Consider the following 20,579-nt stretch of genomic DNA (forward strand, 5'->3'; position numbering starts at 1 on the left):
TATATATATATATATATATATATATATATATATATATATATATATATATATATATATATATATATATATATATATATATATATATATATATATATATATATATATACATATATATATATATATATATATATATATATATATATATATATATATATATAGAAAAAGGTTGGCATCATTTTTTCCCATCCCTGGAGGACGTTATACTATTAAATTTTCACGTGACGAATTTTTGTCAGAAATTGAAAATTGAAACACTAAGAGGAACTCTGCGTAAAAACCAACATTCTGAGAAAGAGGATAACGGTAAGAGAGAGAGAGGAAATTAAAGGAGATGAACCAAGCAGCCAGCAAGCAGGAAGGTGGTCAGTGGCTGCAGGTAACACTGGTGGTAGTGGTGGTAGGATGATTGGTGGTGGTGGTAGGTTGAGTGGTGGTGGTAGGATGAGTGGTGATGGTGGTAGGATGAGTGGTTGTGGTGGTGGTAGAATGAGTGGTGGTGGTGGTAGGATGAGTGATGTAGGATGAGTGGTGTAGGATGAGTGGTGGTAGGATGAGTGGTGGTAGGGTGAGTGATGGTAGGATGAGTGGTGGTAGGATGTGTGATGGTAGGGTGAGTGGGGGTAGGATGAGTGATGGTGGTAGGATGAGTGGTGGTAGGAAGAGTAGTGGTAGGATGAGTGATGGTAGGATGAGTGGTGGTAGGGTGAGTGGTGGTGGTGGGATGTGTGATGGTAGGGTGGGTGGGGGTAGGGTGAGTGGTGGTGGTAGGATGAGTGGTGGTAGGATGAGTGGTGGTAGGATGAGTGGTGGTAGGATGAGTGGTGGTAGGATGAGTGGTGGTAGGGTGAGTGGTGGTAGGATGAGTGGTGGTAGGGTGAGTGGTGGCGGCGGCGAGTACTGGGCGCTGGAGCACTCCCTTACATTACGTAACAATGTCAGTAAATATTCTAGCCAAGAGACAGAGGAATACTGAAGAAGAGAGAGACGAGGAAAAGGTGTGAAGCTTGGCATGGAAGACGAAACATGAGAATAGACCCTAAAAATAATAAGAAACAAATAAGAAAATAGGAGAAAAGATAGACGAAGGCAGAAAAAAAAGCTGACAATAAGGAAAGGGAGTAAGATAGGAAGAACAGACAGGAGAGAGGAGAGAGAGAGATACAAGTACCACCATAAACTTGCATCATAGCCTCATATTCTACAACAAATCTTAAGAAGTTGCCTTCACCGAAGAACGTTATTTTCCACACGATCTTCCTGTTTGCACTGAACTGAGGAGACCCAGGCCAGGGTAAGTAAGTAAGTTTATTCAGGTATACACAAATACAGTTACATAGAATTATCATACATAGCAGCATATGTGTAGAGAACCTAGGATAACCCAAAAGAGTCAGACAGAGTGACTTATTTCCATTGGGGTCCTTTGAGTATGAGTGTAAGAGTAGTGTGAGAGTGAGTCTAGGGCAAGTTGTGAGTGTGACTGTGAATATGACACGAGTTATGAGTGTGAGAGTGAGTTTAGGGTGAGCTGCGAGTGTGACAGCTAGTCTGAGGCGAGTTGTGTTACTGAAAAATGAGTTTTTTGAGAGTTGAGAGGCTAAAGAAGAGAACAGGACGAGTAGAGTGATAAATACAATAAAACAGAAGAATAAGTAGAGTTATATGTGAAGGCACAACTCTTTGCAGAATTTAAAGATGAAATAAAAATCAAACAAAAGGTGAAGAGAGTGAGTAATGGCAGGGAAGGGAGAGCTGGACGCAATAGAATGAGAGTGAAAGAATATACGAGGCAGGTGAACGAGAGGCAGAGGGAGAATTTATTTTGCTGAGTTAACCGAAGAAGGTTCTAGGGACGTGGTTGAGTACAGGGAGAGAGAGACAGAGACAGAGAAAAAGATAGAGAAAGAGATAAAAAGAGAGAAAAAGATAGTGTGACAGAGAGAGAGAGAGAGAGAGAGAGAGAGAGAGAGAGAGAGAGAGAGAGAGAGAGAGAGAGAGATGGCAATACCGGTGCAGTAGTAAGGATGAATGGGTGTTGGCACCTGGGAAAGAAGTTGATATCCTTGAGGTGAAATTTGACGCCAAACTGATCATGAAGAACCACGTTGTAAATCTTGCAAACAAGGCAGCCAGGCAGCTTACAGCACTTTGCCGTATCTCGCATCTGCTTGACAGTAGGGGTTGCAAGATTTATACGAGGCAAGTACGCTCACACCTTGAGTATGCTCCACTTTCTTTGTTTGCCTGCCCCACCCCCCCTTCTCATCTGCGACTGCTTGACAGAGTAGAGAACAGAGCAAGACGTCTCATCTCTCGCAGGGACCAATCTTGGATAGATCTGCCATTTCAGCAGAGCCTGCAACACAGGAGGAATGTGGGTGGCCTTACTGTTATGTACAAGGCCAATATTGTCAAAGTACCACACTTGGATCCACTTCGAGGACAGCGTGAAGGAAGCTTTTATACCACAAGACGGGCAGAAAGCAGCAACTTCACTCTGGCTGTACCCTTCTCCAGAACATCACTCCATCTGAGATCATTTATCTCCAGGATAACTCGAGTATTACCTGGAGTTTACCTGGAGAGAGTTCCGGAGGTCAACGCCCCCGCGGCCCGGTCTGTGACCAGGCCTCCTGGTGGATCAGAGCCTGATCAACCAGGCTGTTACTGTTGGCTGCACGCAAACCAACGTACGAGCCACAGCCCGGCTGGTCAGGAACCGACTTTAGGTATGGAACACATTCGTATAGCATTATGATGTTAACGAGATAAAGTCAGTTGATCAAATGAAAATGCTGCACCATAGATGGCTCCAACTTCATCCTGTTCCCTACCTGTTTACCTGGAGTTTACCTGAAGAGAGTTCCGGGGGTCAACGCTCCCGCGGCCCGGTCTGTGACCAGGCCTCCTGGTGGATCAGAGCCTGATCAACCAGGCTGTTGCTGCTGGCTGCACGCAAACCAACGTACGAGCCACAGCCCGGCTGATCAGGAACTGACTTTAGGTGCTTGTCCAGTGCCAGCTTGAAGACTGCCAGGGGTCTGTTGGTAATCGCCCTTATGTGTGCTGGGAGGCAGTTGAACAGTCTCGGGCCCCTGACACTTATTGTATGGTCTCTTAACGTGCTAGTGACACCCCTGCTTTTCATTGGGGGGATGGTGCATCGTCTGCCAAGTCTTTTGCTTTCGTAGTGAGTGATTTTCGTGTGCAAGTTCGGTACTAGTCCCTCTAGGATTTTCCAGGTGTATATAATCATGTATCTCTCCCTCCTGCGTTCCAGGGAATACAGGTTTAGGAACCTCAAGCGCTTCCAGTAATTGAGGTGTTTTATCTCCGTTATGCGCGCCGTGAAAGTTCTCTGTACATTCTCTAGGTCGGCAATTTCACCTGCCTTGAAAGGTGCTGTTAGTGTGCAGCAATACTCCAGCCTAGATAGAACAAGTGACCTGAAGAGTGTCATCATGTAAGTCTCATAATAAAAATGCTTTCAAATGAGCTGATGTAGGTAACAGCTCTTAGCTTGTCAATAAAGTTAGGAACCTTTAACCTGTAAATAGCTTGTCAATAAAGTTAGGAACCTTTAACCTGTAAATAGCTTGTCAATAAAGCTAGGGATCCTTAACCTAATCTTGTCAAACCCTGTGTAAAAAAAGAGAGAAAAAGATAGAGAGAGAGAGAATTATAAGAGACTTTACTACAATAACTCAATAACTCTACGAGCTTAATTTCACACAAACAGATGGCGCTACAATAAAACACTGCGAGTTTATTTTCCTTCGATGAACTCTTCAACATCACGCCCTCAGCCTCCACCAAAGTTAATTGACATTTTCTCATGGGTAGCATCCTCACACGTCTTTAAAACTGCAAATGTGAGAACTCCGCAGAGGTATTTTTTTTCCCCTCAGTCCACCCTCCTCTTTCTTTACGTTACGTTCTCCAAGAATTTTTCCTCTCTGATTGCCTTTACGATACTAGTAAGGATATCAAAACCTTTTCTTACTATACACTATGTTGTAAATAACAAAAAAGGCACAATACCGTGACTAGAACGATACACAAATAACCCGCACATAGAAGAGAGGAGCTTACGACGACGTTTCGGTCCGACTTGGACCATTTACAAACTACTACTACTACTACTACTACTACTACCACCACTACCTCTTCCTGCCTATATATACCCGTCCTGCTCTACTTCTCGTTAGTGTGACTTTGTAAATGGTCCAAGTCGGACCGAAACGTCGTCGTAAGCTTCTCTCCACTATGTTGTGATCATTTGTTTTGAATGGGGTGTAAAGCCTAGCTGAGGTAGGTTACTGAACTGCTTATCGTCTGATGAATGCCAGTCATGAGACACTGTAGTTTCCTGACGAATAGATCACCACCTTGCTAATATTCCTACCCGTCTTCCCGCTTCCTCATTTTCCCCTTGCTTTCTTTCGTCTTCATACTTATTTTCCTCTCTCATTTCTGCCCTCCCTTCTCTTTCTCATTTGAGTAAATACATGTGCATCCGCACACCTGTATTTTACCACTCTTGTACCCAGCCTAAGCCATCACAGCAGGTACGGTGCTTGAGTTTCAAATTGACTTTGACGAACTGCACCTCAAGAGTGGGTATTCTCGATTTTCACTCACCCTTTCATCTGTTTTACTCTTATTAATTTATTTATTTTTTTTTAGTTCCCACGGACAAAAAGAACAATTGGACACATCCAGCTGGGAACGCTCAGCAGGGGAAACTCAACTGGGAAGATTCAGCTGTGAAAATCCTTTTATCTTCCCTGAGATGAGCACGTAACTCAATTATCGTGTTATGAAAGAAGTACCTCATTGTACTAGGAGCTGGGGAAAAGGGAGGAGTGGACACTCCCATCAAGGAACTTTAAACTGGGGATAGCCTCTCCCATCTTCCCATCTGGGCACCGGGAGTGTTGGGTGGACTCGTCCATATGGATACTGGGAACTGGAGGGAAGCCTCTCCCGTCCGCGTTCTGGTAACTGGGGATGGGGGGGTAGCCTCTCCTATCTGTCTACTGGGAACTGGGAAGTTAGACCCTCTCATCTGGGTTCTGGATAATGGGGAGTAGTCTCTCATATTTGGGATTAATAATCCAGTCTTCTTTGGTTACTATATGCAAAATATTTAAATTCTCAATACAAATTATTCATAAGTGCCAATTATAACAAAAAAATTATATAGTTTACCTAAATAAAGAACTAAATTAAATAACCCCACCAATGAAACTTTTATTAAGTTACTCCTAGATACTTAAAAGAAAACGATTCATAAAATACAATTAAAGAAAACGAAGATTTAGTGGGTGACTAAAGTAAAAGTTCCCAACACCCACACAAAAGCCTAATGGAAAAAGACCTCTAAGAAAACTTGGCTTGACAATGGTCCATGATGGACCGAAACGTCGTTACAAGTTTCTTCTTGTAAGTGCGGGTTCTTAACTCGGTTGATAGCGCACTCAGCTCACACACTGAGGTCCGTGGTTCGATCCCCGGTATGGGTGAAAACATTTGGGCGTTTCCTTAAGATGCCTGCTGTCCCTGTTCACCTAGCGGTAAGTAGGTACCTGGGTGTTAGCTAACTGGTGTGGGTCGCATCCTGATGACAGAATTAACCTAATTTGCTCGAATGCTCTGCATAACCGGGGGCTTTCAAAAGAGTAAGTAATTGATGTGAGCTATTGTCTGTATACGTTGTATCATGTACTTGTAGAAATAAAGATTATTATTATTATTATTTACAACAGAGCAAGCTTTTACTATACAACGTTTCGCTTAAAGGAAGACAGAGTAGTGAGAGAGGTCTAAAAAAAATCTGGCTTGGTAACGTGCATAACATACGATAATAAAGGTATTAAAGCTGAGCATTGGGTAGCTTTAAGAATTTGTTGGATAAATATTTGAGCTGAGAGAGGAAGTGGATTTAACAAGGACCCGCCATGTATGGGCCAGTAGACCTGCTGCAGTGTCCCTCCATTTTTATGGTCTTACGTAGGTGTTACATCCTTGTTTCATTTTTCGCCGGAAACATCCATTTGCTGCACTGACAAGTGCAGTAACGAGCCAATTTTTGAAAAGCCTGATAACTTTGGCAGATTATTTTTAAATATAACTTTACTGTACCTCCCAAAAGACAGCACATGTCCAGAAAAACAATATTAAAAACTTATTTTATCCGAAAACCTAAAAGCTATAAAGGAATAGCTACACCAAGAGGTGTATTAAGTATATATATATATATATATATATATATATATATATATATATATATATATATATATATATATATATATATATATATATATATATATATATATATATACCTGAAATATAGGGGGTGGTAGGAGAAAATTCTCAAACAGCTTCAGGGGGAACCTTGAGTTTTCCCTGAAGCAAGTTTATTCTTTTCTCTGAGGATGAGGGTCCCTATGATCGTTCTAGAGGTGGTACCTCCCTATATTTTATATATATATATATATATATATATATATATATATATATATATATATATATATATATATATATATATATATATATATATATATATATATATATATATATATATATATATATATATATATATATTGGCAGTTTAATTCTTAACTATGTTGTGGATTAAAAGTATACTTTATGGTTAGTAACAAATTTTAAACTTAAATACAAGTATGCGTAATATAGAAATAGAAATACATTAGCAAGGAAGTGAATGTCAGTTTCTCAGAATTTACAAAATGTTAACTGAAACTTACCAGAAAATTCAGTAACAGTGTCAGCTCGTAGGATATAACGAGGGATCTGCTCTTGTACCAGACTTATGAGTTCCACTTCGGCCACATTGTCCCCAGTACACACATCTGAAATACAGCTCAATTTTAACTAGATGCGAATGCAAAAATTACCCTTACAATTATTGATCTAAAACTAAAAGATTCAATCAATAACAAAAAAAAATCACAATACGGCTCTAGAGCAAAGCTTTGTCACAATATTCCACATCAGCTGCTTTTGTTACTAATAAATAAAAAAAAACAATATATATTTCGGTTGCACAGTCTGTTGACGAGGATTCTTGTATGAAATCGAAATATTTATTATTTGTTTCTATTTTTTAATCTTGACTAGATGAGAACAATGAAAACTTTGATATGGCACAGTGACAAAGTTGCCTAATTATTAGTGCAGTGCCATACAACATTATCGGGTATTGTTTGTAATACGCTTCTCAAGACATAAAATTATAATGATTACATAGAGGAAGACACTGTGCAGCGATTAGTGTAATAAATTATTTATTAGTGTAATAATTTTATTCCCTTATATATTGGTATATCATTTTCTCCAGTGTAATTGCCCTTATATTTTAATTACTAATGAGTTAGGGATTATACGGAGAGAGAGAGTTAACAGGAAGTAAACAGAAAGTTAGCATTCTTGGTATGACATTAATGTGTACAAATAAAATTAAAGTGATTACTCCATTCACGCAAGCCACACACACACACACACACACACACACACACACACACACACACACACACACACACACACACACACACACACACCTCACTGAAGAAGGTTCAGCACAGGGTGAAATCCTCCAGTCATTGAGACAACATGTTTATCTACATAACGAGTAAGGTGAGGAGTATAAGTCGATGATCTTTTCATCATAACATAACATGACTGATCTCACTGAGACAATTAAGATATTGCATTAGTCTGATAACATAAACTCAGACCACTTCAAGCCTGCGAAGCCACAATGCATAGGAAACAGGAAATTCTTCTCTCCACAGAGAATTACACAATTATATAACTGTCTACCCTGCGAAGCCCCTCAAAGCAAATGTGTGACAGCTTAAAATACATAAGAAAAAGTCATCAGGCAAAACCGGGAAAGCCTTCGCAGGCTACTGGCTTCTTCCTGTCTCCAATAAGACACAGACGTGAGCAAACCTTGTGAGTTTATATAGTATCCCTACGATCTTGAATTATTACTCGTTTTCTATGACTTTATCAGCTATCGCAGAGAACGAAACAATTTAACCCCGAACTAAAGTACTTTTTTATTACGTATTAACTATATGATAAAGCGAAAATGCACCAAGTTTAAGTATAGAAGTGAGATGAAAAATTAATAATCCTCCAAGGTTACTTGAAAGATTATTAAACACGGGATAATAACCAACCAACCCACCCACATACACACACACACACATACACAAAGTCATGGAGAAGATTATCAGGAGGAGAGTGGTGGAGCACCTGGAACGCAACAAGATTATAAACGACAGCCAGCACGGATTCATGGAAGGCAAATCCTGTGTCACAAACCTTCTGGAGTTCTATGACAAAGTTACAGAAGTACGACACGAGAGAGAGGGGTGGGTTGATTGCATTTTCTTGGACTGCAAGAAGGCCTTCTACACAGTTCCTCACAAGCGACTAGTGCAGAAACTTGAGGATCAGGCGCGTATAACAGGAAGGGCACTGCAATGGATCAGGGAATACCTGACAGGGAGGCAACAAGTCATGGTACGGGACGAGGTATCACAGTGGGCACCTGTGACGAGCGGGATCCCACAGGGGTCGGTCCTAGGACCAGTGCTATTTCTGGTATATGTGAATGACATGATGGAAGGGATAGACTCAGAGGTGTCCCTGTTCGCAGATGATGGGAAATTAATGAGGAGAATCAAATCAGATGAGGACAAGACAGAACTTCAAAGAGACCTGGACAGGCTGAACACGTGGTCCAGAAACTGGCTTCTTGAATTCAGCCCTGCCAAATGCAAAGTCATGAAGATCGGAAAAGGGCAAAGAAAACCGCAGACAGAGTATAGTCTAGGTGGCTAAGGACTGCGAACCTCGCTCAAGGAGAAAGATCCTGGGGTGACCATGTCTCCGGAGGCACACATCAACCAGATAACTGCTGCAACATACGGGCGCCTGGCAAACCTGAGAATAGCGTTCCGATGCCTTAGTAAGGAATCGTTCAAGACACTGTACACTGTGTGCATCAGGCTCAAACTGGAGTATGCAGCACCAGTTTGGAACCCACACCTGGTCAAACATGTCAAGAAATTAGAGAAAGTGCAAAGGTTTGCAACAAGGTTAGTTCCAGAGCTAAGGGGAATGTCCTACAAAGAAAGGTTAAGGGAATTCGGCCTGACGACACTGGAGGACAGGAGGGTTAGGGGAGACATGATAACATACAAAATACTGAGTGGAATAGACAAGGTGGACAGAGACTGGATGTTCCAGAGAGGGGACACAGAAACAAGGGCTCACAATTGGAAGTTGAAGACCCAGATGAGTCAAAGGGATGTTAGGAAGTATTTCTTCAGTCACAGTAGTTAGGAAGTAGAATAGCCTAGCAAGTGAGGTAGTGGAGGCAGGAACCATACATAGCTTTAAGATGAGGTATGATATAGCTCATGGAGCAGGGAGAGGACCTAGTAGCACTCAGTGAAGAGGCGGGGCCAGGAGCTGAGTCTCGACCCCTGCAACCACAATTAGATGAGTACAATTAGGTGAGTACACATACACAACAGCACTGTGCCTATTTGTACTGGGGTTCAGATCCTTACCCAGGATGTGACCCACAACAGTTCTGCCATGCATTTGAGTCAATATGAGAGGGAATACACCATCTACAATCCTACCATGCTGGTGTCTGGCTTTTGACACGAGCATATATCAAAATGACTCTAATGGAGTTGAGGGCATTTATGGATGATAGAGAATCACCTATAATTAAGGTTTCAACCTAATATACACGGTCAAATTCGAGTGCAAGGAGTATAACAAGCTGTTTCTTTTGAAGGGTTAGGATCAATTGTTGATTCGTACTCCAATTGCTTTATAGGAGTCACCACTACATAACAACGACACAACTTACTAATGGGTAGGTGAACAGTAATCAACATATATAATTTTTAAGAGTTCTGAGTGACTAAGGTATCATTACAAGTCAAGGCATCATGCTTGGCATTAAAACGAAGCCTTGACTGGGATCTAATAAGTTGGTAGGTAAGACACATAGGCAACAGTTAGGCAACTTTATTCCGAAACGTTTCGCCTACACAGTAGGCTTCTTCAGTCGAATACAGAAAGTAGGCTGGAACAGTAGAGATGTGAAGACGATGTAATCAGTCCATCACCCTTGAAGTCGTAGAATTTGAGGTTATCAGTCCCTCGGCCTGGAGAAGTTCAGTTTCATAGTTCCTGACTATGGAACTGAACTTCTCCAGGCCGAGGGACTGACAACCTCAAATTCTACGACTTCAAGGGTGATGGACTGATTACATCGTCTTCACATCTCTACTGTTCCAGCCTACTTTCTGTATTCGACTGAAGAAGCCTACTGTGTAGGCGAAACGTTTCGGAATAAAGTTGCCTAACTGTTGCCTATGTGTCTTACCTACCAACCTGTCGGTATTGTATACCATTTTGATGTTCATCTAATAAGTTAGTGAGGGAAGAGAGAGGAATAGTGATCTGGAAATTGTTAATTTCCCATGATATAGGAAAGTGTTGCTGTTGCAGATTTATTCGGACATCAGTTCCAGTTTTTAAGATTCGTTTGGAGATGTAATGAATAAAGTTTAGTGGGCTCCAGTGCAAGAGTTCTGATAGATTTGCCTGAGTACATTAACACTAAGATGGCATTTCTTTCAGTGGCCCGATCCCATATACTTGGAACATCAAATTCTTTCCTCATGTTTGTTATTTTAATCGTACATGGACATCGTAGGATCTCACAGATTTCACCACAAGCTCATGTAATCCTAATTAAATGTAAACCTTGCTATTGGAACTACTGTACTCTCACACCCTGCGTCAGTATGCTGGTAAACGAAAATAAAATCATAAATTCATAACCAACTCACTCAAATATGTTCAAGAAAGATTAATGTATTTTACCCACAGTGGCATTTTACCGGCCATTCTGGAAAAAAAAAACATATATTTGTCTAAATTCACCCATACCTTGCTAAAATATTGGGTATTATAAATAACTTATAATCTCGCGTAAGATACAATGTCAAGTCTTGTGACTGAAATCACGTGTGTATAAATAATTTATTACAACTGTTACAAAATCATTAACTGGTAGATAGTTCATTACCACTGTAACTTTCTTAGTCCTCAGAACTCTGGGATCCAGTCCCTGGGCCCAGTAAGTGCCTTTGAAATGTTTTGACTACCGCCCCCAGGATGGGTGTCAGGCGCATAATAAAGACATCAAACATACTAATCTGTACTTGACTTTACACGGGACAAAATAATTACGGGCATAAAACACAAGAGGCGCAGCATGACTCACAAGGGTTTAGCGCTTATTTTCTTTAATATAATAATAATAATTATACACACAAGCAAATACAATGACCTCATATTGTATGTAATCTCCATTACTGTTATGCCATAACACTAACATTCCTGAGATGAATGACACAGATGCACTGTATGCCTTTAACAACAACGTCTCGCCCACACAGTGAGTTTATGCAATCCTCACTGACGTGGTGGTCGAAACGTTGTCGTTGGGTAAAAGTACGTTTATCCTAAATGTTATATACTCCACTTTCTCGCTGTATACATATTACAATTCCATTAACATTCCTTCTAGCTGGTTTCCCCCTTCCTCTGTGACCTCACATTATATCCATCTGTGAACTGCTGACTGGTAACGTGAATCTGCACATAAACATCTACTCTGTCTGATATCATCATTTAGTATGTTCCTTAATAATGAGCGAAATCACGAAAGCTAATGGAATACTATTTTTCATTATGATTATATTGCGTATTAGGATATCACCTGTTTCGTGTGATTTTATTGCACATCATTTAGTATTGGTCAGCTGCCGATCGTAGGGAAATAGAAAAGTTCGGTATTAGTTCCAAGACTCAGCGATAAAACTTAAAATCTCGTGTTCGTTTTGTGTATTCGTCGATATTTATTATTGTTATTATTAATAATTCTGAGGAGGTGCTAAGTCCATGGGGATTATAAAGAGGCATTTCTTGTATAGGAAGACATGAAGTTATGCGTAAGCGAAGGAACACTATTAGGGAATTCCACATGACAGGACATGCCTGCATGATTAACAATGCATGACCAAAAGAATATACAGATATAAGCACATATATTGTAGCCTGATTACATATCTACCTCCTATACCCTTACCCACCCACACACACAAATGCTAGACCTCAACATCCGCAAAATGAGCGAAGAAATTGCAGTGTGTGGAACAAATACCGAATAGCGTCAGTGAAGCAAATACTCTGGGTAGCATTAAAAATGTAGTTAGATCAATATAAGTGTGTTCTCACCTATATGTACTTTCAGGGGTCGAGTCTCAGCTCCTCGTGTGTGTGTGTGTGTGTGTGTGTGTGTGTGTGTGTGTGTGTGTGTGTGTGTGTGTGTGTGTGTGTGTGTGTGTGTGTGTGTGTGTGTGTGTGTGTGTGTGCGTGCGTGTAGGAACTGCCCCCCACAGGCCAGTAGGCCTACTGCAGAGTGTCTCTCTTATGTGCTTATACTTCATGCACAAACCCAAATGAACAGCTTCAATGATAGGGGACGGAGGAGACTAACAGCCACACCCACATCACAACCAAAATAACCTCTCCCTCAACCCTCACAGCCTCTCCCTACCTCTCATCAGCCAGCAAGGCGTCACCCATATTCATTATCACAGATGCTCTGCTCTTTATTAACCCTTGTGACTTTGCAGTCTTTCCCTTTAACATCGGGGTGCTTATTGCACGCTACACTTTCTCTTATGCAACACACATGTGCAACAGTAGGTAACTTTATTCCGAAACGTTTATTTAGCAAGATCCGAGAGGACCTGCTTAATGAGGGTCGGAAAACATGCTGCAGTGCTCTTCTTTTATGCTCACAAATAATTCAGACTCTCGAGAGAAGACACTTTTGACGCACTTTTCATCCATCTTGGACTGTTATATACTGTGGCTCGATAATAGTTTAGAACGGACAAAAACTTCGCCCAAGTTTTCTTCTCCAAAATCCGGGTAACTTCAACTTATTTATGAACTGTTTCAACAATAGTATTGTAACTTCTATGCTCTCCTTATTTCTTTATAACGCATTGTACAAAAAAACATTACATAGATTTAATTAGCGAGTCTGACGCTTCTACAATGTCTCTGACCTTAGTGTTATGTTTGTCTGTTTGGATAGAATTTTCAGAGGGGCATGAAAAACTGATTTTAGGAGTGATATACCGTCCCCCAAACTTAGATAGGGACCAAGGGAAACTACTATGGGAGGAAATTGTTCAGGCCACATGGCACGATAATGTAGTAATTCTAGGAGACTTTAACTTTAGTCATGTTGATTGGAATTTCTTGACTGGGAATTTAGAATCATACGACTTCTTAGAAGTATTTCAGGATTGTTTTTTGAAGCAGTTTGTGACAGAACCTACAAGGGGAAATAACCTGCTTGACTTAGTTATGGCAAACAATGAATCCCTTGTTAATAATTTAGAAATTTCAGAGGAACTGGGTGCTAGCGACCACAAATCAATTACATTTAGCATTGAATGGAAGTACGATAGTAGCGATAACTCAGTAACAGTCCCAGATTTTCGCTTAGCAGATTACGATGGGCTTAGAGAACACTTATCATCTGTTGACTGGGGTAACGAAGAGAGCTATCAATATGACAGTTTTCTGAACACTATACATGCTGCTCAAAGAGCGTTTATTCCATATAAAGAAATTAGATCAAATAGAAATGACCCAAAATGGATGAATAATAGGCTCAAATATCTACTAGGGCATAAGAAAGGAATTTATAGGCGTATCAAAAGAGGTGAGGGTCATCTTATGAATCAGTATATTGACAATAAGAGGGACATTAAAAAGGGGATAAGAAAAGCTAAAAGGGACTATGAAATTAAAGTTGCTAGGGATTCTAAAACTAACCCAAAAAGTTTTTTCCAGGTCTATAGAACAAAAGTTAGAGATAAGATAGGTCCCCCTAAAAATAACTATGGGCACCTTACTGACAAAGAGAATGAAATGTGCCTGATTTTAAATAATTATTTTCTCTCAGTTTTTACACAGGAAGACACTAACAATATTCCAGTAATTAATTTTTACAGTGGGCTAGAAGAAGATAAATTATTAGGTAAGACACATATGCAACAGTTAGGTATCTTTATTATGAAACGTTTCGCCTACACGGTAGGCTTCTTCAGTCGAGTACAGAAAAGTTGATAGAAGCAGATGATACTTGAAGACGATGTAATCAGTCCATCACCCTTAAAGTTTTGAGGTGGTCAGTCCCTCAGTCTGGAGAAGAGCATTGTTCCATAGTATGAAACAATATATTGTTTCATACTATGGAACAATGCTCTTCTCCAGACTGAGGGACTGACCACCTCAAAACTTTAAGGGTGATGGACTGATTACATCGTCTTCAAATATCATCTGCTTCTATCAACTTTTCTGTACTCGACTGAAGAAGCCTACCGTGTAGGCGAAACGTTTCATAATAAAGATACCTAACTGTTGCATATGTGTCTTACCTAACAACCTGTCGGTATTTTATACCATTTTAATGTTCAAGATAAATTATGTAACATCACAGTCACTAGTGAGATGGTTGTGAAGCAGATAGACAGACTGAAGCAAAATAAGTCGCCGGGTCCTGATGAGGTTTTTTCAAGGGTTCTTAAGGAATGCAAAATGGAACTCTGTGAACCATTAACTAATATTTTTAATTTATCTCTTCAAACAGATGTAGTGTGGAAGATGGCTAATGTAACTCCTATTTTTAAAACAGGGGACAAGTCGTTACCGTCAAATTACCGCCCAATAAGCCTGACCTCAATTGTAGGCAAATTACTAGAGTCAATTATAGCTGAGATTATAAGAAGCCATCTCGATAAGCATAGCTTGATTAATGATACTCAGCATGGATTCACAAGAGGCCGGTCTTGTCTAACTAATTTATTAACTTTCTTCAGTAAATTTAGCTTTTGAGGCTGTTGACCACAATAAAGAATTTGATATTATTTACTTAGATTTTAGTAAGGCTTTTGATAGAGTTCCGCACCATAGACTGTTAAAGAAAGTGGCAGCTCATGGCATTGGGGGAAAAGTGCTCTCGTGGATCGAGTCATGGCTCACTGACAGGAAGCAGAGTGTGTCCATAAATGGGGTTAAATCCGAATGGGGATCTGTAACAAGTGGCGTTCCACAGGGATCAGTCTTGGGCCCGTTGTTGTTTATAATATATATCAATGATCTTGATGAGGGAATTACTAGTGATATGAGCAAATTCGCCGATGACACAAAGATAGGTAGGATAATTGATTCAAACGTAGATGTTATGGAACTTCAGGAGGATTTAAACAAACTCTATTCTTGGTCAGAAAAGTGGCAGATGCAGTTCAATGTAGATAAATGCAAGGTTCTGAAGCTTGGGAGTGCCCATAACCCTAGTACTTATAAGTTAAATGATGTAGAACTTAGCCATACAGATTGCGAAAAGGACTTGGGGGTTATGGTGAGCAGCAACCTTAAACCAAGACAGCAATGCCTAAGCGTACGTAATAAGGCAAATAGATTACTGGGATTTATATCAAGAAGTGTAAGCAACAGAAGTCCAGAGAGTAAGACACATGTGCAACATCTGGGTATCTTTATTGTAGACGTTTCGCCATCCAGTGGCTTTATCAATACAAATTCTAGGACATAACTTGAAGACAGTAGAACTATGTACAGATGATGAGGTAATCAGGCCCTCAACCTAGGAGTAGGTGCGAACAGCACCATAGTCGACTATGGTGCTGTTCGCACCTACTCCTAGGTTGAGGGACTGATTACCTCATCTTCTGTACATAGTTCTACTGTCTTCAAGTTATGTCCTAGAATTTGTATTGATAAAGCCACTGGATGGCGAAACGTCTACAATAAAGATACCCAGATGTTGCACATGTGTCTTACTCTCATCTTGTCGGTATTATATACCATTCGTACACAGAAGTCCAGAGGTCATACTGCAGCTTTATACATCATTAGTAAGGCCTCACCTAGATTATGCAGCTCAGTTCTGGTCTTCGTATTACAAAATGGACATAAATTCGTTAGAAAACATTCAGCGTAGGATGACTAAATTAATACATAGCATTAGAAATCTTCCTTATGAAGAAAGACTGAAGACAAATTAGACACATGTGCAACTCTTGGGTATCTTTATTGAGGAAACGTTTCGCCACACAGTGGCTTCATCAGTCCATACAAAGGAGAATCTTGAAGAATAGGAGGAGAATGAGGTAATCAGTCCCTCAACCTTGAGTCGATGTGGTCAGTCCATCAAGATTGATGGACTGACCACATCGACTCAAGGTTGAGGGACTGATTACCTCATTCTCCTCCTATTCTTCAAGATTCTCCTTTGTATGGACTGATGAAGCCACTGTGTGGCGAAACGTTTCCTCAATAAAGATACCCAAGAGTTGCACATGTGTCTAATTTATCAACATGTCGGTTCTCTGAACCATTCATCTACAAAGACTGAAGACTCTTAAGTTACATTCACTTGTTAGACGAAGAATGAGGGGAGACCTGATCGAAGTGTATAAGTGGAAGATAGGTATTAATAAAGGGGATATTAATAAGGTCTTGAGGATGTCTCTCCAAGAGAGAACCCGCAGTAATGGATTTAAATTAGATAAGTTTAGATTTAGAAAGGACATAGGAAAGTACTGGTTTGGAAATAGGGTAGTTGATGAGTGGAACAGTCTACCTAGTTGGGTTATTGAGGCTGGGACTTTGGGTAGTTTCAAATCTAGGTTGGATAAGTACATGAGTGGGAGGGGTTGGATTTGAGTGGGACTTTCACATCAGAGCTTATTTCTTGGGTGGCATTGAAAATTGGGTTGGGCAAATGTTTTGTTAGTGGGATGAATTGTAAAGGACCTGCCTAGTATGGGCCAGCAGGCCTCCTGCAGTGTTCCTCCTTTCTTATGGTCTTATGACAAATGTAAGAGTTTGTTTCCTTAACGACAGAGTTGATAAGCACCATGCACTTGGCATGGCTCACACTGAAACGTCAGTAACCACATGTCTCTGCTAAAACTGTTGAGGACATCCCCGGGGACCTGTCAAGGAGAAACTGTCACGTGACCCTTACATGGTAGATAGAAAATAATGAAACAGTAGGCTGTGGAGGCTGACTACCCCCAACCCACCCGTCCCCCTAACTACAGGTAGATTACAAAAAGACATTTTGTAAATCCGTTTCCATTTTGCAAAATCTTTATATGAAGATAGCCTGATTCTGGGGAGTATTTTTTTCACGGGGAAGAGCTAAACCCGTAGGGGGCATGCTGTGCATAGGCTATGAGAAGCGATCAGATTTGATCCAAGGAAGTGGAGGGTAAACCCAATTTTCCGGATCAGAAGCCTTTTCACCGGCATCAAGGAAGCGGGATGAGCCAAGCGCACACTGCGGCTGCAGGAGACAAACAGTCTGGTTGGTCGTAGACTAAGCCGTGAGTAGCGGGCTGAGGTAAGATAAGATAAGATAAGATAAGATTTCGTTCGGATTTTTAACCCCGGAGGGTTAGCCACCCAGGATAACCCAAGAAAGTCAGTGCGTCATCGAGGACTGTCTAACTTATTTCCATTGGGGTCCTTAATCTTGTCCCCCAGGATGCGACCCACACCAGTCGACTAACACCCAGGTACCTATTTGCTGCTAGGTGAACAGGACAACAGGTGTAAGGAAACGTGTCGAAATGTTTCCACCCGCCGGGAATCGAACCCGGGCCTTCCGTGTGTGAAGCGGGAGTTTTAGCCACCAGACCACCGGGCCACCCGAGGTAAGCGTCTTTGATCCATGGAAGGGGAAGGGTAGCTCCAAGTTCTTGGATTAAGAGCCCTTTAAGTTTCTCGTGGTTGTATTACTCATTATTTCCTCTTCGAAATCATTCTGTTGTTCTAACTCTTTGTCTGTGAAGAACAACTTTCTTGTGTCTTTCCTGCATCTCTTCTTTCTTAGTTCATGACTATGGAGTCTTGTGATTCTAGAGCTTTGGACTGGATAATGATTCACAATGGACCGAAACGTCATCTAACGCTTCCTCTCACCGTGATGGATTATTTTGTACATTATTCCAGCTACATTATTTGCGGCAATTATGTTTACATCTCATTTGTGAATTCTGGTTTTACCTGCTGATGCTGCTAGTAAATCTTCCTTATCAATTCTTTCGTATCCCTTGATAATCTTATACGTTGTTATCATGTCTCCTCATATTACAAGTGTGTGAGTGTAAGATTGTTTGCCACTGGAGATAATAACTGATTTATTGAACATATTTTTACTCTAACGAAATTTCGCTGTGTAGAGCTTCGTAAGTCAAAATGCTGTCCCAGTAAAAGCCTATTGTGTAGCGTGTATTTCTCGCCACTGCCGGAAATATTCAATCTGGATCCTCTTCTTACAAGTCTACACATCGTTGTGACCCCTATTCAGCACTAATTTCAAGGCCTTGACTCATTTCACGTGAGATTTTCGTATTAACGCTTGTCGGAGTGGTAAATCATACTCTCTATCACTAAGTAACCACTACTTCTGTAACAGGGATTTACCAACTGGTGTCATAAGGATTTATGAATAGGCGTCACAAGGTTTTACCAGTGTGACACAGGGTTTACCAGCCGGTGTCAAAGGGATTACCTGGTGTCAGCGGGATGACCATTACCTGTGTCACAGGGATCCATCTTCTACAGCTCCATCACTGCCGTCTTCTCCTCTTCTCTATCGCTAGAACTTCCGCTTCAACACTGCACACCTCCAAGGTTGACAAATATTAACAAGAAAGCTCTCAATTCTTTAAAAATATCTCCAAATATCTCATTCATAACTAAATTAACACAAGCTAATTGTTTGAAGATCACATGAAAAAAAAAATATATAAACCAAGGTATGGAGTTCGGCATCACAATTTCTTATGTAAACACGACAGTAAAGTCAAGATTTTCAGAAATCAATACATTTCTTTCTGCTATAAACAAACAATGGCGCAATTTGTATTTAGTGATTCTGTCTGGAAGTTCATTGATAAGAGTTGGCAAAGAGCAAGGCACACCGTCCCACACACTCATCCCCCACAACACTAGACAACATCACTCACACAGAAAGCAGCAGCAGAGGCGCATGCGTGAGCACACCAGGAGTGAATCCTGATCCCCTGCCAAGATTACCCACTCTCGCAATAACTCCGTGTACTGTGTTCACATACTGGCTAATGACACCCCTCACCTCTACACGCATTCCTTCCGTTGTAAAATAATTATATCCGTGAAACGCGAAGAAGGAATAAACTCGACGTCTCATGTTCAGGAATAAATACATATATAAAGCGAATGCCAACGCACAGAGGCTATTTTCGGCATTAATGCCCCGCTACAGTGCTCCTTAAAGGCTCTTAGCCTTTAAAGCATCAACATAGTGTTAGCAGACAGGTCAAGAACAGCAGTTTGTCGTGGATCGTAACTATTTTCTTCTATGACGCTACTTGGCACTCAGTTCCAACCTTCAACAGCTGTTGCTAATATAGTGCTTGGTTATATAACTATTAAATTAAAATGTGTTAAGGGGCCTAAGCTGAGTTAATACTTCTGTCTACTTATATCTCCTTTATTTATACCTATTGCAGTGCTGGTGTTCTTAATTTACGTCAGGGAAAAATCTTAAGCCTATAGTGACTCGCTCGCTAACAGCATCTTAAAAACTGCATCATAGCTTACATAGTTGTGTGTTTGACTCAAAACACAGATTGTACCTCTGGTAGAGCACTTGGCTCTTCACAGGTGACAAGCGGCTGCTGAGACCAGATCTGCACCATTATTCAATGACTGTACACTAACATCCTCCTTCATAGTTTAGTGTGAGGAGATTACTGCTAAATAATTAAAGATGCTGAAACTGCCTGACGTCTGTGGTACTAGTGCTTGTGAACACAGAATTCTAAGCACAGGTCACTTTGGTTGAGGACTAGGCTTAACATCTCCCTCTCTCACGAGGTGTCCTTTGTTGTTTGTGTTGTGCGCAGGCGTTCGTTCTTTAGATCGCCACAACAGTGGCAGAAACAATTCGCAACAAATCCTCCGATTAGAAATTAAAATAAGCCAATTATGCACTATGTCCTATACCATATATTCGTTACTTGATAACGGTCCAGGAAAAACAGAACGTCTTCCAGTGTTACTTGTAGATTGATGCAGCCACGGTACTGGTATTGTGGCATGCACAGTAAGGGGCAAGCAGCGACACAGAGACAGGACTAACACTAATTCCCAGTGAACTCTCATAAGTGCAACCTTATGTGGTGTTATTACACATGAACAGCATTGACCCTGCTGCATACATGAATACACTGCAGACTTGGTTGGTCTTAGGAACAAAAGAACAGTACAATTACAGAGGAGCACTGCAGTAAGCCTACTAACTGATCCCCCTATTCTTATAGGCCTTGTGGCATTTGTCAGTTACTATAGCA

General features: G+C 40.8%; 1 protein-coding gene across 12 annotated transcripts in view; it reads right to left on the reverse strand.

Moving 5' to 3' along the window:
• The window catches only part of LOC128689689 (trafficking kinesin-binding protein milt-like), a 406,769-nt gene that overhangs the window by 236,414 nt on the left and 149,776 nt on the right, over nucleotides 1–20,579 (reverse strand). For 11 of the 12 annotated variants that reach the window (XM_070087581.1, XM_070087583.1, XM_070087578.1 and 8 more), the window contains one exon: nucleotides 6,771–6,875. In XM_070087581.1, the coding sequence (XP_069943682.1) occupies nucleotides 6,771–6,875 (105 nt within the window). Of the gene's footprint in view, nucleotides 1–6,770; nucleotides 6,876–18,779; nucleotides 19,179–20,579 lie in introns of those variants that run through there. The other variant, XM_070087584.1, reaches the window with a different exon arrangement.

The sequence above is a fragment of the Cherax quadricarinatus genome, chromosome 22, assembly GCF_038502225.1.
Source record: "Cherax quadricarinatus isolate ZL_2023a chromosome 22, ASM3850222v1, whole genome shotgun sequence".
Lineage (NCBI taxonomy): Eukaryota > Metazoa > Arthropoda > Malacostraca > Decapoda > Parastacidae > Cherax > Cherax quadricarinatus.